We start from the raw sequence: 15,871 nt of genomic DNA on the forward strand, positions 1-15,871 counted from the left end.
AGCAGAGAGCTGGCCTGGAAGAGGGGCAACCGGGACAGGATCGGTGCCCCGACCGGGACTAGAACCCTGTGTGCCGGCGCCGCAAGGCGGACGATTAGCCTGTTGAGCCACGGCGCCGGCCTATGTTTCATATTTTTGAAAGCTATTTTCCTCAGAGTATGGTGTGGCTGTATGTTTCAATGATATACTAGCTAAAAAGGACAACATTTAGAAAATCTCTTCCAAGAATAAAATCCAAACTACAGCAATTGATATATTCATTAAAAGTTTGGCACTGTATCATTTAAATAACCTTAACATAAGAAAATTAAATGTTTAATAATAGAATGAGTAAAAAAAAACTGTATTCCATCTTTTTAAAATGTTTTCAAAAGGTAATGTAGTAATATGGAAAATATTTAGCATTATATAAAAAGATTAAAAAATTACATGCTCATAAAAATATGTTGAAAATAACCTAAGAAGAATTACTGAAATAAATATACCAAAAAAAAAAAAAATAGCAGTGGTGGTGGAAAGACTATGAGAGTTTTTTTTATTTTACAAATATGCTATAGTGTCATTATTTTTGCAATTCAAAATGCTTTTTGAAATAGAAGACAAATGATCATAAAACTATGTTTAGCTTCTACTTATAGATCATGATTCTCTAGCGTTGTGCCTTGCATTAATGCCTAACTTGCTACACAGCGCTCTGGTGGCTAATTTAGTGAATAAAGAGATGACACAAAAGTAAACTCAAAAAAATGAACCATCACTGTTCAGTGCACACAGGAAAGTTCTATTAATAACCACAAAGGCAAAAGGAGAGCATCTGCAACCCAGGGGCTAAAATTAGTAATGATGTTGAAGGGAGTTCCACCAAATTATGTTTTCAGAACAGTCACAAGCTCATTTGTAAGGAAGACTGATCACCTCCATTAGCCCTGAAACAAAAGGAAAGACTTCTGGATAAGGACATTTAATTACAATGTTTATCGAATCACTTTGTAGCATTTGTATAAACAAGATGACTTAGAGCACTTGATTTTCTGTGGGTAGTGAAGGGCAATAGAGGATGTGTTTTGTAAAATGCGTATTTTAAGCCAAATGATCCAATGTTACAAGTCAAAAGTATTGGCATTTTACACCGGTGTTTTTAAAAACGTTGAGAAGTTCAGATATTGCCATTTCCTCTGCCTTAGATTGTTGCATCTTCTAGTCCCTAAGCTTGTATTAGTAATAATAGTAATAGCAACTATAGCCATAAAGGTCACACCAGTCACCTAATTAGCATTTAGTTATGCCAGCTCCTGTCCTAGGTGCTTTTTAAGTTTGTTTGAAAGGCAGAGGGAAACACACACACACACACACAAAGGAAGAGGAGAAAGGGGGAGGAGGGAGAGATATCTTCCATTCACCGATTCACACCCCAAATGCCTACAATAGCCAAGGCTAGGCCAGACCAAACCTAAAATACAAGAACTCCATCCAGATCTCTCACATCCAGATCTCTCATATGAACTCAAGTACTTGAGCCATCATCTGCTATATCCTAGGTGCATTAGAAAGAACCTGGATCAGAAGCAGAAATAAGCCAGGACTGGAAACAAGCACTCCAATTATGGGATGAAGGCATTCCATGCACTGGCATAATCTGCTGCCCCACAACACCTGCCCTCCTAGGTGCTTTTATCTAAATTAAATATAATAACTATTATATCTATGTTTATTCTAATAGTAGTTCCTCAGCGTTGATTACTATCATTTTTCTACTTCACAGATAGGGAAACAAACATAAAGTGATTAAATATTAAATAATTTGACCAAGCTCACTCACTGAATGATTGGATTAGAATGAACATAGGAAACTGTATAGAGAATCCAGTGTCCTTAGCACAAGGCTATATAATCCACCTAAAGAAATCCAGGTGCAGAGGAATGTGTGGAGGTACAGGTGAAGTGGGTTAAGCTGCTACTTGGAAAGTCTGTGTCCCATGTATGAGTGCCTGGGATTGAGTCCCACTTCCACTTCCAATATAGCTCCCTGCTAATGTACTTGGGGCACACAGATGATGACTAAGTACTTGGAATTCTGCTGCCTATGTGGAAGACTCAGGGTTCCTGCCTCCTGGCTTTGGTCTAGAGCAGCTTCTGCTTTTGTAGGCATTTGGTGAGCCAGGGGATGTAATTTCTCTCTCTTCCTCTTTCCCTCTATCTGTGTGTATCCTCTCTTTCTCTGTCATCTTGCCTTTCAAATAAATAAATCTTTAAATTTTTGCCTTAGTATTTCCATCATATTGCCAGAGTCTATAGAAATTATTTTGGATGAGATTAGTAGAAGAGCTTGTTGCAAACTCATATTCTATGTATCTCTTCACAGTGCCATTTCTCTTTTTCTTTTTATCTCTTTCTTGTAACTCCTTTACTTTTTGTAGTTTTGGACTAAAATAACTTGAACTAAGTTCATCAATGTGGAGAGAAAACAGGAAAGTGGGATTTTCTCACTTTATTCTTGATTTGTTCATTTATAATATCTGCTTTTGATGTTTCAAAACATGAAAAGCCAGGGCTGGTGTTATGGTGCAATGGGTTAGGCTGCCACCTGACACCAGCATCCTATATCAGAGTTCTAGTTGGAGTTCCTGCTACATTCTTTCCAGTCCAGCTTTCTTCTAATGCACCTGGGAAGGCATTAGAACATGGCCAAAGTACATAGGGCCCTACCATCCATGGAGGAGACCCAGATGGAGTTTCTGGCTCCTGGATATTTAACCTGGCCTGGATCTAAGTGCTGTGGCCATTCGGAGAGTAAACTAGCAGATGGAAGATTCTCTCTCTCTCTCTCTCTCTCTCTCTCTCTCTCTCCTTCTCTCTCTGTCTTTCAAATAAATAAAACTTTTTTTTTATAAAAAACAACATAAAAGCCCAATTTTCAGAATTCTACTTTGAGCTATCTGAAGTTGGTACATAATTCTTTCTCAAACTTCCTGTATGAGCACAAAACCTCTGAGAACTATCTTGAAGCTTCAGATATCAGATATGCAGACTTTGTAAAGAACACGGATTTGATGGTATACATGCTATCAGCAATGTATAAAATAAATATTTTAGGTCAAAACATTTTTTCACTTTGGAATTTATACATGAAGAGAGATATGAGACAGATTTAGTGCTGACAAGGAGGCATATGTTACTAATATCCACTTATAGGCCCAACTCTCAAAAAATGTGTCCCGGGCCTGCTGCTGTAGCATAGGAGATAAAACTGTCACCTGCAGGACTGGCATCCCAAATGGGTTGCTGCTTCAAGTCCCAGCTACTCCTCTTCCAATTGAACTCTCTGCTATGGCCTGGGAAAGCAGTGGAAGATGGCCCAAGTGCTTGGGCCCCTGCACCCACAAGGGAGACTCCCAAGAAGCTCCTGGTTCCTGGCTTCAGATCAGCTCAGCTCTGGCCATTGCAGCCATCTGGGAAGTGAGCCAGAGGATGGAAATCTCTCTCTCTCTCTCTCCCTCTCTCTCTCTCTCTCCCTCTCTCTCTGCCTCTGCCTCTCTATAACTCTGCCTTTCAAATAAATAAATAAATAAATAAAGCTTCAAAAAATGTGTCCTCCATGAACTTGCCATTTTTACATCAAATTTCTGACTTAGCACTTCAAGAAAATCACTATTAAAATGCAAACATGAATGCACTATCAGGAATAGGGTAACACATTATGCCATTGTTCTCACTAACCTAGTACAATCACTTTGGAGAGTACAAGCCATGGCCCTGAGGAAATGGTACACATGTCAAGCAAAGTGAATACACCAAACCATCCATCAGGTTTAGATGTGGTTACAAGAAACTGAAAACTGAACAATGGGGGTGAGGATGGTGGGGTAGTATGGTTGTCTTGATAGAGGACAGGGCTACAGGGCTACAGGGAGCTTTGGGGCAATATTTTGAAGGAGAAAGGTCCTTATGGAAAGCTTGGAAGACCACATAGTGAAATCTAGCTAACTTCATTTGTTCTGGACCCATCTTGTTCTTCTGACTATCCTGATAAATATGGCACCAAATTACATCTTTAGGTGGAACATTATAGCTCAAAGATCAAGAGTTTTAGGTCAAATAGAGCTGGATTCAAATACAGTTGTACCAGTATAGCCAGGGATGAGATGTAGAAATGAAATTACTCCACTAGAAAATGTAAAGTCCTTCCTGCCATGCCTGTCTGTGGTATCTATATGCATACCATACCTCTATATGGAGAGATGTACAGTAGCTATAGAAAGCACATATATGTATGAATACACACATCTGTGCATCAGGTACTCATATATCTAGTATAGTCCATCTTTTCCCCTTGTTATATTGCTTCTTCAAGAAATTGGTCATTTTCTCTGTTTTTCATTTTAGTTTATCATATATGCTTACTTTGAAGCAAAGCAAAAATAATACAAGCATAAAAAAGAAAACATTGATGTTTCTTTTGTGCTATATAAAAGTTGACAGTTTTATTACATTTTGTGAAATATTGAATAATAAACTAGAAAATAATGATGATGGTGATGCTGATAGTAGCCACAATTCCAAAGTTGCCTAAATGTGTTAACAACTGCTTAATCTATATCAGGTTACTTATTCTTCCCAGTAGCTGTAGCAGGTAAGCATTTCATCTCCTTTGCACATATAAGGTTTAGAGTGGTTATATAATTTGCCCCTATACCCACAACCAGTAAATGATAAAGCTGACACAAAAGTGTATTTTAGGAAACAAAGAAATTTTTTTAAAAAATGAAAATGCTTATTTTGGCACAAAAATGTTGAAATCCATGCATAGTGTGTTTTTTCCATGAACTTTTTGAAGATCCCTGTAGGCATGCATAGTGTGTTTTTTCCATGAACTTTTTGAAGATCCCTGTAGGCATGGATTTCAAAATTATTTTGCACCAAAATAAGCATCTTTTAACTCCATTTTCCATGAATCCTTTTTTTTTTTGGGGGGGGGGGTGCACAATGGGTTATTTATTTGAAAGGCAGAGTGACGAAAGGAGAAGGAGATCAAAGGAAGAGAGAAATCTTCCATTTGCTGGTTTACTCCCCAAATGGCCACAATAGCTTTGGGCTGGGTCAGGTCAAAGACAAAACCTGGAACTCCATCCAGGTCTCCCACGTATGTGGTAGGGACTCAAGTACTTCAAACATCATCTGCTGCCTTCCCAGGCACATTAAGAAGAAGCTGGAAAGGAAGCAGAGGGTGGGGACTCAAACATACACTTTGATATGGAAGCAAGCATCCCAAGCAGTGACTTAACTCATTGTATCCACTGCATCCATGAGCCTTTTGAGATACCTTCATACTCCATGACCACAAACAACCAATAACCTGTGGCTGAATCCCTGATTCTCAAAGTTCCCCTTTAACTAGAGCTCCTCCTTTCTCTATCATTGAGATAGATGCCAGGGTAGCTAGCTGCTGCTTGTTTATCCCATTGCCTTGAATTCTTTCTTACTAGCCGGCGCCGTGGCTCAACAGGCTAATCCTCCGCCTTGTGGCGCCCCGGCACACCGGGTTGTAGTCCCGGTCGGGGCGCCGGATTCTGTCCCAGTTGCTCCTCTTCCAGGCCAGCTCTCTGCTGTGGCCCGGGAGTGCAGTGGAGGATGGCCCAAGTGCTTGGGCCCTGCACTCCATGGGAGACCAGGAGAAGCACCTGGCTCCTGGCTTCGGATCAGCGCGGTGCGCCGGCCGCAGCATGCCGGCCGTGGCGGCCATTGGAGGGTGAAGCAACGGCAAAGGAAGACCTTTCTCTCTGTCTCTCTCTCTCTCTCACTGTCCACTCTGCCTGTCAAAAAAAAAAAAAAAATTCTTTCTTACTAACTTTCTCACTAGAATCTTCTGCCCTCTTAGTGGTGCAGCCAAAAGTGAGCCCAACTGGGGAAATCTTCTAACCTCTCTTGGTGAGAACAAGACCCATGCTTGTCTAAGCTTTCAAACTCCAGTAGTTTCTTGCATTGATAGACAATAAGTCTTTGAAGAATGAATGTCTGGGCCGGCACCACGGCTCACTTGGCTAATCCTCTGCCTGCGGCGCCGGCATCCCGGTTTCTAATCCTGGTTGGGGCACCAGATTCTATCCCGGTTGTTCCTCTTCCAGGCCAGCTCTCTGCTGTGGCCTGGGAAGGCAGTGGAGGATGGCCCAAGTGCTTGGGCCCTGCACCCCATGGGAGACCAGGAGGAAGCACCTGGCTCTTGGCTTTGGATCGGCGCAGCTTGCTGGCTGTAGCAGCCATTGGGGGAGTGAACCAATGGAAAAGGAAGACCTTTGTCTCTGTCTCTCTCTCTCTCTCACTTTCTAACTCTGCCAGTTAAAAAAAGAAAAAGAGAATGAATGTTTGGTGGTGAAGTAAAACAGAGTAAGTTCCAGATGTAGAAATAAGACACTGTTGCTCAGGCAGAGAGGTTTACCAAGTAAAAACTGTAAGAGATTTTTCTGTAGAAATAACTTTAGAAATGGCAGTTAGAGCCTACAGTTCTGTTAATACACTGAAACAATATTCAATGAACTTTCAAATTATGTAGTAGATGTGATTTTCCATAAGAAAATGCTTCGGAAAGGCAAAAGTTTTCTTCAGGTTTATGAATGAATTTTCAGAAAGCAACTATTCACAAATTGAGGTTAACTTCTAAGACCATTAATTTGTCAGTTATTTTTGCTTGCATCCTCTTCTCACTGATTAATGAATTTATAAGTAACATGAGGTCAGAAATTATCTTTTATATTACATAACAATCACCTTATTTCCAAATCTTTCTTCTTCAAGCTATGCCTACACCAAACAAGCATTCCTTATAGTATCTCAAAAACATTTTTGGATTAATGGCTTAATTTTGAATAAGATATCATTCACCGCAAAGAATAGTTTATCCTGAGACACCTAGATTCTCACTTCAATGTATCTTTAATTGTGAATTATAATGTTATAAATATCTTTGGAATATTAAATATCTCCATTAATTTTAATTGATGTGATTATACAATATTAGATAAAATGGGTTTATTTTATAAAAATAGATTTAGATGCTTATCATTTTTCATTTTGACTTATAATTTAGGGGCACATTGTTGTCTTTAGAACTCTCATTCTAGGAAACACTCTGGAATGGCCTAATATCCCAGCAGTATATTAATTTTGATTTTTAAGTAGTTTGTTCAAGAGTCATTTAGGATGACCTAACTACTTGCCTGTCAGATGGAGGAATGCTGTGACTGGGGAGGCGGGACATGTTTCACATCTCATTTGGGTGTAGTGACATAAAGCTACTTAGTTCATAAAAGACAATACTTTGCCTTTTCAGATGTAACTGTGTGGAACCACATAATCCCAGCAATGATACTTTGAAAGAATGGAGGGAATCCAATATTTCAGCCTCTGACATTATTTGGGAGAACTTAACTGTGTCAGTAAGTAAAATATTGAAAAGTAAGTCACATCTTGACATCTTACGTCACAAAATTATATCTTGACATATTGAGTCTTATTTTTTTTTTTCCCGCCTCACCGGGTCAGTGAAAAAACGATAAGAGTAGTGGTATTTCACCGGCGGCCCGCAAGGCCGGCGGACCCCGCCCCGCCCCCTCGCGGGGGCGGGAGGGCGCCGGGGGCCTCCCACTTATTCTACACCTCTCATGTCTCTTCACCGTGCCAGACTAGAGTCAAGCTCAACAGGGTCTTCTTTCCCCGCTGATTCCGCCAATATTGAGTCTTATTACTTATAGGGGTTTTTGTTGACATTTTGAAGCTACTTATTGCCACTAGGGTAAAGTTGTTTAATGTATAGTAATAAAAAAAAGGGATTGTTTTGTTTCCATATCAGATATTCATCAGTAATCTAAGGGTTTCTTTTATTAGTAAGGTTTTTCTAATAGTAAGCCTGAATTGGTCTAAAAGCACACATATGCAGAGTATGACTGAGATGAACTGAAAGCCCATTTAGTATGAGTGGTGTTGACCTAAATGAAACCATATGGCAGAAGTAAGTCTGCCTTCTATGTAAAAAACCTGGAGCACTTTCACCATACACTGTAATACTGTTCCAGCTGTTCAGAGTATACTGAGGGGGAGGGGATATTTTTAAGGTGTTTTAGTATAAATACTGAAGTCTTAGGGAAGAACAAAAGTAATTTTTCATAACAAAATTCTGGCATCTCCTTCAATAAGAGTTTCTTTGCTTCTATTTTGTTCTGAGCTGCCACTCAAGAAAGGGAATAGAAACATATTTTTAACCTAAACAGTTAGATCCTGTACCTTTTGTTTTATTTGCTCTGGCTTTTCTCCACTTTGTAATTTTTTTTCTCATAGCTGCTTTCTTCAATTCTTCTTAATATATTATAGTATTTGCACACCTTCTTTTCCCAGCTACAGTTTCATCCTTCTGTTAAATGAAATCCTACGATCTGAAAAACTGAATATTTTCTGCCTTAAATAAATATTAAAATCTAAGTGGCACTTGTTTCTTTCTAGTCTTCTCAGTTAACAAACATTACAATCCTAAGCTTCTGCTACTTTCTCTACCTTTGTAAATTTCAACATCCATTGTAACCATCAACACAAAACTATATGAATTCATTAGTAAGTGGGCTAGTAAGTGAGCATAGAAATCTTTTTTGTTTTAAAGATATTATTAAGCTCTAAACATGATTTTTGTAGGAACAAATCTTTTCATTGTTTTCTCAATATTCCTTATTAAATGCATTCTTTCAGAGTTGAAATTGAATTACTTACTTGCTATTTAAAATTCTGTCTTGACCTTTATTACCTTTATTCTAATCCTAGTCATTTTAACTAGAGTTAAGACTCACTTACTCTTGTTTGCTTCTGTTATTATTAACGTTTATTTTATTCCATTAATTTTTTCCTAGAAAAGTAGCCTAGCCAGCCTGCATCCAGTCAGAGAACCATTTAAAATGATGACTAAAATAATTAACAAGCCAGTCTCAAAAATACAGATATCCTATGTTTTCCCAGATCAGGGGTAATTGATAATAATAAAGTGTAATGTATTGGAATGAAATGGACATTTGAGATTTGATGACTGTTTACAGCCCTTGTCTCTTCTGTTGAGGAAGAGTGTTGTTTTTGTTTTTGTTTTTTTGTTTGTTTTTTCATACTATTTGTGGAACTCTTGCTTAGTGTAGGGTTACCCTTCTGATCTAATGTGAAAGTAAATCTCTGTAAAAATTAAGAGTGGGAATGGAGGCTGGCATCACGGCTCACTAGGCTAATCCTCCGCAAGCGGCGCTGGTACCCCGGGTTCTAGTCCCGGTTGGGGTGCCGGTTCTGTCCCGGTTGCTCCTCTTCCAGTCCAGCTCTCTGCCGTGGCCCAGGAAGGCAGTGTAGATGGCCCAAGTGCTTGGCACCTGGATTATACTTCTGGTTTTTGGCTTTGATCCTGGTTCAGCTGGTCATAACCCTAGCAGTTGGGAGCATTTGGGAAGTGAACAAGTTGATGGGAGTACTCTCTCTCTCTCTCTCTCATTCTGCCTCATAAATACATACAAACATACACAAATAAATAACCAACATGGATTATGATGGATTCATTCAGTAGTGGGTCTTCTGTTTATCACCCTTGTAAACTGTATATAAAGAGTCCCTGGCTTATTTCCCCTATCTTCAAGTTCCCTTCAATAGGAAAACCCAAAAAAATTCTATTATTTGGCATAGTAATTTACTCAGTGTTTATATTCTCTGAATAATTCAATGCTAAATAATAATGTTAATTGTATTTATTAGAAATCCCGAATAGCAACCTTCTGAAAGACCTACAGCATGATTGGAGTAGCTGAGTACATTTTATATATTAGAACTCTTAGGTTCTTAGACTATGCAATGAATAATTTTTGCAATCAAAGCAAATATAGAATTGTAGGATTTCTTCCTTAATTTTAAAATTTCTTAGACTAGGTGTTAACACTTGGTAGAAATCTTTTATTAGTTAAAAGCAGTTTTTGCAATAGAAATTGCTATTTTTTACCAGAAATATCTTGTATCACCAAAGGGAATACTTTGTAATAAAAAAAAAAATCCTGTGATAATTTTAAGTCAATGAAGACCATTAAAATACTTGTCTTAATTGTTACACTGTTTTTTTCTCAATATGATCATCACTGTCTTCAAAAGAGTTTTATTAATGCAATATTGTGATAATGGCTATTATAACTATATTATAAATATAGTGATATGATACTCTTTATATAATATTTATTTGGAAGATCCTGGATTGTTTTCTTGAATTCTTGCATTTTTAAGAATTATAATTTATAGCATGCCAACTCAGCAAGGGTAAAAAAAAACTATCTTTCTTTGATTCTTCCAAATTGCTGTATGCATGGTTAGTGCTAAATATTTGATAAATACTTAATGCTTATTTGAAAATAGTTCCATCTCACATATTTACTGCTTAATTAAATTATTTCATGGCAAGCTAGATTTTTAGATTCTCAATATGTATATTTTTATAATTCAAAACCAGCCGTTTTAAGGAATCCTTAGAAAGCATTTAAAATATTCACAAGCAATTAACTAGCAATTGGTTAAAAAATGTTTCAGTGACTAGATTACATATTTAGCTTATATGTACATAAGGGGCAGGATGTTAACTGCAACTTTAATTTCTTATTTTATTGAACATAATTTTTGCCAACTTATAGAATTATTTAAGCTTAGAATGTGTTTGAAGAGTAATTAGTAGAAATCAGTTTGTCAACAAGCATTTTTTAGTATCCATTGTTAGTCAAACCATATGGTAGACTCAAAGGAAAAGAGTAGAATTTGGATTTGGATTCACTTGTAAATTTTAGGACTTGTTTCTCTTTCTCTCTCTCTCTCTCTCTCTCTTTCTCTGTGTGTGTGTTGAGAATAACAATATAAACTTGAAAATAAATATTAAACTTAGTAGGTCACACATTTCCTTTTTAAATTAATATCTTGTCCTCTCAAAATGAAGAAAAAACAAATGACACTTTCAAATTGGCTTCAAATTAAAATAACTAGGTAGGCCACTGGCAATTTACTTTAGATAATAGGACAGTTATAGAAGTCTTTACCCACAGCACCACAATGCTGCCCCTCTAGGAGTCTTTAATGGCACCTATGTTCTTTTTTTTAATTTTTTAACTTTTTAATTTTTTTAAAATTTATTTGACAGGTAGAGTTATAGACAGTGAGAGAGAGAGACAGAGAAAGGTCTCTCTTCTGTTAGTTCACCCCCCAAATGGCCACTACGGCCGACGCTGCACCGATCCGAAGCCAGGAGCCAGGTGCTTCCTCCTGGTCTCCCATGTGGGTGCAGGGGCCCAAGCACTTGGGCCATCCTCCACTGCCCTCCTGGGCCACAGCAGAGAGCTGGACTAGAAGAGGAGCAACCGAGACTAGAACCCGGCACCCATACGGGATGCCAGTGCTGCAGGCGGAGGATTAAGTGAGCCACTGCGTCGGCCCCAACACTTACGTTCTTAAGAATTGAAAACTAGACCCAACAACATCCAAGGGAGAAGTTTTTTATACTTGCAAAAGACACCAATGGTGTTCACAAATTGCAGATACTATGTTTATTACTGAACTTGTAGTTTGTTTTGTTTTTAGTCATTCTATTAACCCTTTGCATAGTGAATACTGGCCAGATCAGGAGAACAGATTGAAAAACACAAGGACTAATTTTTTTCTACTTTATCTATTTTTATAAAATTTTTAGAATAGGAAAATTAAAGCTATAATTAAGGCCTGGGTGATTTTTCAGCGCTTTTTTTTTTTCAATTAGCCAGGTTACTGTGCTCTGTATTAACATAACATGGATAATTGGGATTCAACTTTAGCTAGCAAGGAAGGTATTTGTAGTTACATTAGGAAAAGGGGACAGATTCTTTTAGAAAATTATAAGGTATCCTAACAATGTTTCTTAAGAATATTAGGCTCAAGGCAGGTGTTCCACATAGATTTTACTAGTTTGCTTCTTTTCGGATGATATGTAGTTATTTGTGATTTATTCTAGGAATTTTGGAAGGCATTTGTTTTCTGCTACACAAGGATTCCAGGGCCTGAAGTTTGATTCATTTGGGTGGACTTTCTGTTGGTGATCAATCTTTCAGTCTCTATTTTTCTCTAAGGTCTCTCTGAACCACAGCCCAATTCAGTTTCTGTTCAGGGCCAGTTTAAAATGCTTAGTTTTTCTTTAGAAAATGCTTTTGACTTTGCTGCCACCTCATGGCTAAGGCGGTGATTAGAAAGAATTCTTCAAGGGCTTATGGAAATGAAGTACCAGAGGGGAAAAAAAAGGTTGTGAACAAGTTGAGGTAAAGATGAGTTTTACCTTGTTTGTATAGTTATTTGTTCCATCATTTGCTCTTTAAGTTCAAGAGCCTCATCTTTGATTTATAATTTCATTTCAGCAATTGTATTTTATGGTTATCTTACTGCCTTTCTATCTTGCTTTCTTGGTGTTTTTAGTCGGTGATTCTATGAAATAATTGTTCTTCTTTCATATGCGATAATATTTGCATCATAGGAGTTGTGTTTCAATCACAGTTCTGCTGCCATCCAGCAGTAGTGAGGCCACAACAAATTTAACCTCTTTTTGCCTCAGTTTCCTCAAAAATTTAATATAAATAATAACTTCTACCTATTTCACAAGCTTGGAATGAAAATTCAATCAAATGATGTATTTACATTACTTGGCATAGTGTTTGATGTTAGGAACCACTTACTAGAAAATATATCTTGTTTCCAATAAATCTAGTGTTAAGAACTTATGTACAACAGTCCCTAATTAAAAAATCAGTTAATTTTAAGGGTTTAGTTTTATTTGTGAAAGTAAAATTTAAAAAATGGTTCATGGTTGAACTGTACACAATATGAATTTTTGATTTTGCTCACTACCTAAGTAAATAGAATTCAGAAATTATAATGACATTGTTAAATCTACAAGAACCAAAAATGAAAACCTTTAGCATCTCAACTGCAGTTGATAAGAAATGTCAGAAAGAAATGCACCCAGTTTTTTCCTAACAGCTTTGCTTCTTTACTTCCTCGGGCAGGAATGCAAATCACTGCATGGGGAGTACGTTGGCCGAGCCTGCGGCCATGACCACCCCTATGTCCCAGACGTCCTGTTCTGGTCGGTGATCTTGTTCTTTTCCACGGTTACCCTCTCAGCAACCCTGAAGCAGTTCAAGACTAGCCGGTATTTTCCAACCAAGGTACTTAAAGTATTGTTCTCCTAATGGAAATGTAAGCTAACATATAGTAGATTATGAAGTTCTATGTGTTTCATGGGAAAAGAAAGAGCAATTGATGAAATAACTGAAGCTACAAAAAGACTTTTGTGTGAGGGAGCTGCCAATTTGTGGGGGTTTGGGGAAAGCATTTTGTGATACAAGTGCTGGGAATGTACAGTCCCTGAAGGATTTTCTCCGAACTGCAATCCCCAAAGATCATCTACCACGTTTGTCATTTAGGTTTTTGGAGATTCAAAGAACATACTGCATTACTGATTGGCACTTTCTTGCCCAATGAACAGTGGGAACTATTCCAGCCTAACAGATACCTTGGAGGAACCACTGTTGTGTTCTCTATTTGGGAAAGGCCCTGAAAGACTCCTTGGAATACTATTCTCCTTTTCATTTTTAAGATGTCAGTCCCTCTCCCAACCTACCATGTTTGCATCTGCATATTTGGAAAGGAAAGTAAACAGAGAAACAGCTTAGTTCAATATTTAACACTGCAAAGTAACACCTATAATGTTTGATTCCACAAAAAATAAATAAATAAAAGAAATCAAAGAAAGGAAGCAAGCCTATTAGTGAGGTTATAGATTGTGAGCAAAATTTCACTCTCGGAAAATGCTTCAACAAGTGCTTCTTCTACAAGGAGCTGTTTTTTTTTGTTGTTGTTGTTGTTGCCTCCTCCTTCACTAAGATGAAAATCCAATTAATTAATTAATTAAAGATTAATACAAGATTATTTTTTGTGAATAGAAAGAATAATCTCAAACATTTTGCATATATGTCACAATGACATACTAATAGAACCATATCTTATTGATAATTATATAAGGATATTTACTCAAGCAATGGCATTATAAGTGTCAAATGGCTATAAAAAGTGGCTAATATAGAATACATTTAAAATTTATCTACTCTGTTGTGCATATATCCAATGGCTATGGTCATATCCTAGGTCAGCTACCACCATGCTTCTTCAGTAAGAATAGTTCTATTTTATGTTGCTTCAGGTTCATCATGTTAAAATATTATTGATTAATTCAGCCAAATTCTGGCCATCCAAATGTACTTAGTCTTATAAATAGTCAAATAACATGGATTCATAATTAATTTAGATTTTAAATAAGTATTGGAAACAAAATCAACCACCATGATACTCTTCCAAAAAGCCTCATTCTAGAAAAGTTGAGCATTTATCTATCTCAATGACAGAGATACATGAATATATATTCAGGCAAGACAGAGCTAATGGTAATATTATAATATGCATAACATATATTATTATATTATATCATAAATTGTTCATAAAGTGTTACTCTAGATTTTGTTCCTGGATATTTCTTGATATTTATAACTCAAGTAACAAGTGTTTTCTTTACTTTTAGGTTCGATCCATAGTGAGTGACTTTGCTGTTTTTCTCACAATTCTGTGTATGGTTTTAATTGACTATGCTATTGGAATACCATCTCCAAAATTGCAAGTACCAAGTGTTTTCAAGGTGAATTTATCATCATGATCACTATCTATTAATCTCTCCAGGTGTAACGTTTTTTAGCTGATGTCTGTAACCTTCGTTCTTGGGATTTTCACGGAAACATAAGGAATATAGATTAATTGTGCAGTAAATAAAATGTGAATAGCATGACTAAATGTTGGTCTAATAGTTAAAGATTATGAGAATTATAGGAATAGAAGACTAAAGATTACTTGGAAAAATTCTCTGTCCATCCCCCAGTTGGGCTATCTGTGTACTACACTCGTAAAAGATGAGGAAGCATTTCAAAGCTAAGAGAAACGTAATATCTTGATGCAGCATCACACAATGGATAGGACCTGGAAAAAAGGTAGACATACATTTGTAATAGAATTCTGACCATGTTCTTATGTGAATTTGGGCTAGTTACCCTCTCCAAGTCTCATTTTCTCAACTGTCAAACAGGGCTTGGACATCCTGTGTGATTAGAATTAATTCCTTTGAGACTCATCTTAGACATCAGCCATAATTAAAACCCTCCCCTGAACCTCTGATGTGGCCATGATTTTTTTCTCCACACAATAACCTGTATACACGTTTAAAATAGCAGCTACCACATTATAATGAAATAGTTGATGTGTCTGTCAGATTCTTTTTTTTTAATTAAACTTTTATTTAATGAATATAAATTTCCAAAGTTCAGCCCATGGGTTACAATGACTTCCCCCTCCCAAAAGTTTCCTCCCACCCACAACCCTCCCCTCTCCCACTCCCTCTCCCCTTCCTATCACATCATGATTCATTTTCAATTCTCTTTATATACAAAAGATCAGTTTAGTATATATTAGGTAACAATTTCAACAGTTTGCCCCCATATAGCAACACAAAGTGAAAAAAAAAAATACTGTTGGAGTACTAGTTATAGCATTAAATAAGAGTGTACAGCACATTAAAGGCAGAGATCCTACATAATATTTTTTTTAAAAATTAATTAATTTTCTATGCCATTTCCAATTTAACACCAGGTTTTTTTTTTTCATTTCCAATTATCTTTATATACAGAAGATCGATTCAGTATATAATTAGTAAAGATCTCATCAGTTTGTACCCACACAGAAACACAAAGTGTAAAAATACTGTTTCAGTACT

The 15,871-nt window shown here is 37.0% G+C and overlaps 1 protein-coding gene across 3 annotated transcripts in view; it reads left to right on the forward strand.

Annotated features, from left to right (window-relative positions):
• The window catches only part of SLC4A10 (solute carrier family 4 member 10), a 229,346-nt gene that overhangs the window by 173,052 nt on the left and 40,423 nt on the right, over positions 1–15,871 (forward strand). For all 3 annotated transcript variants that reach the window (XM_062199976.1, XM_062199985.1, XM_062199980.1), the window contains 3 exons: positions 7,325–7,430; positions 13,062–13,223; positions 14,633–14,746. In XM_062199976.1, the coding sequence (XP_062055960.1) occupies positions 7,325–7,430; positions 13,062–13,223; positions 14,633–14,746 (382 nt within the window). The remainder of the gene's footprint in view (positions 1–7,324; positions 7,431–13,061; positions 13,224–14,632; positions 14,747–15,871) is intronic.

The sequence above is a fragment of the Lepus europaeus genome, chromosome 1 (genome assembly GCF_033115175.1).
Source record: "Lepus europaeus isolate LE1 chromosome 1, mLepTim1.pri, whole genome shotgun sequence".
Taxonomy (NCBI): domain Eukaryota; kingdom Metazoa; phylum Chordata; class Mammalia; order Lagomorpha; family Leporidae; genus Lepus; species Lepus europaeus.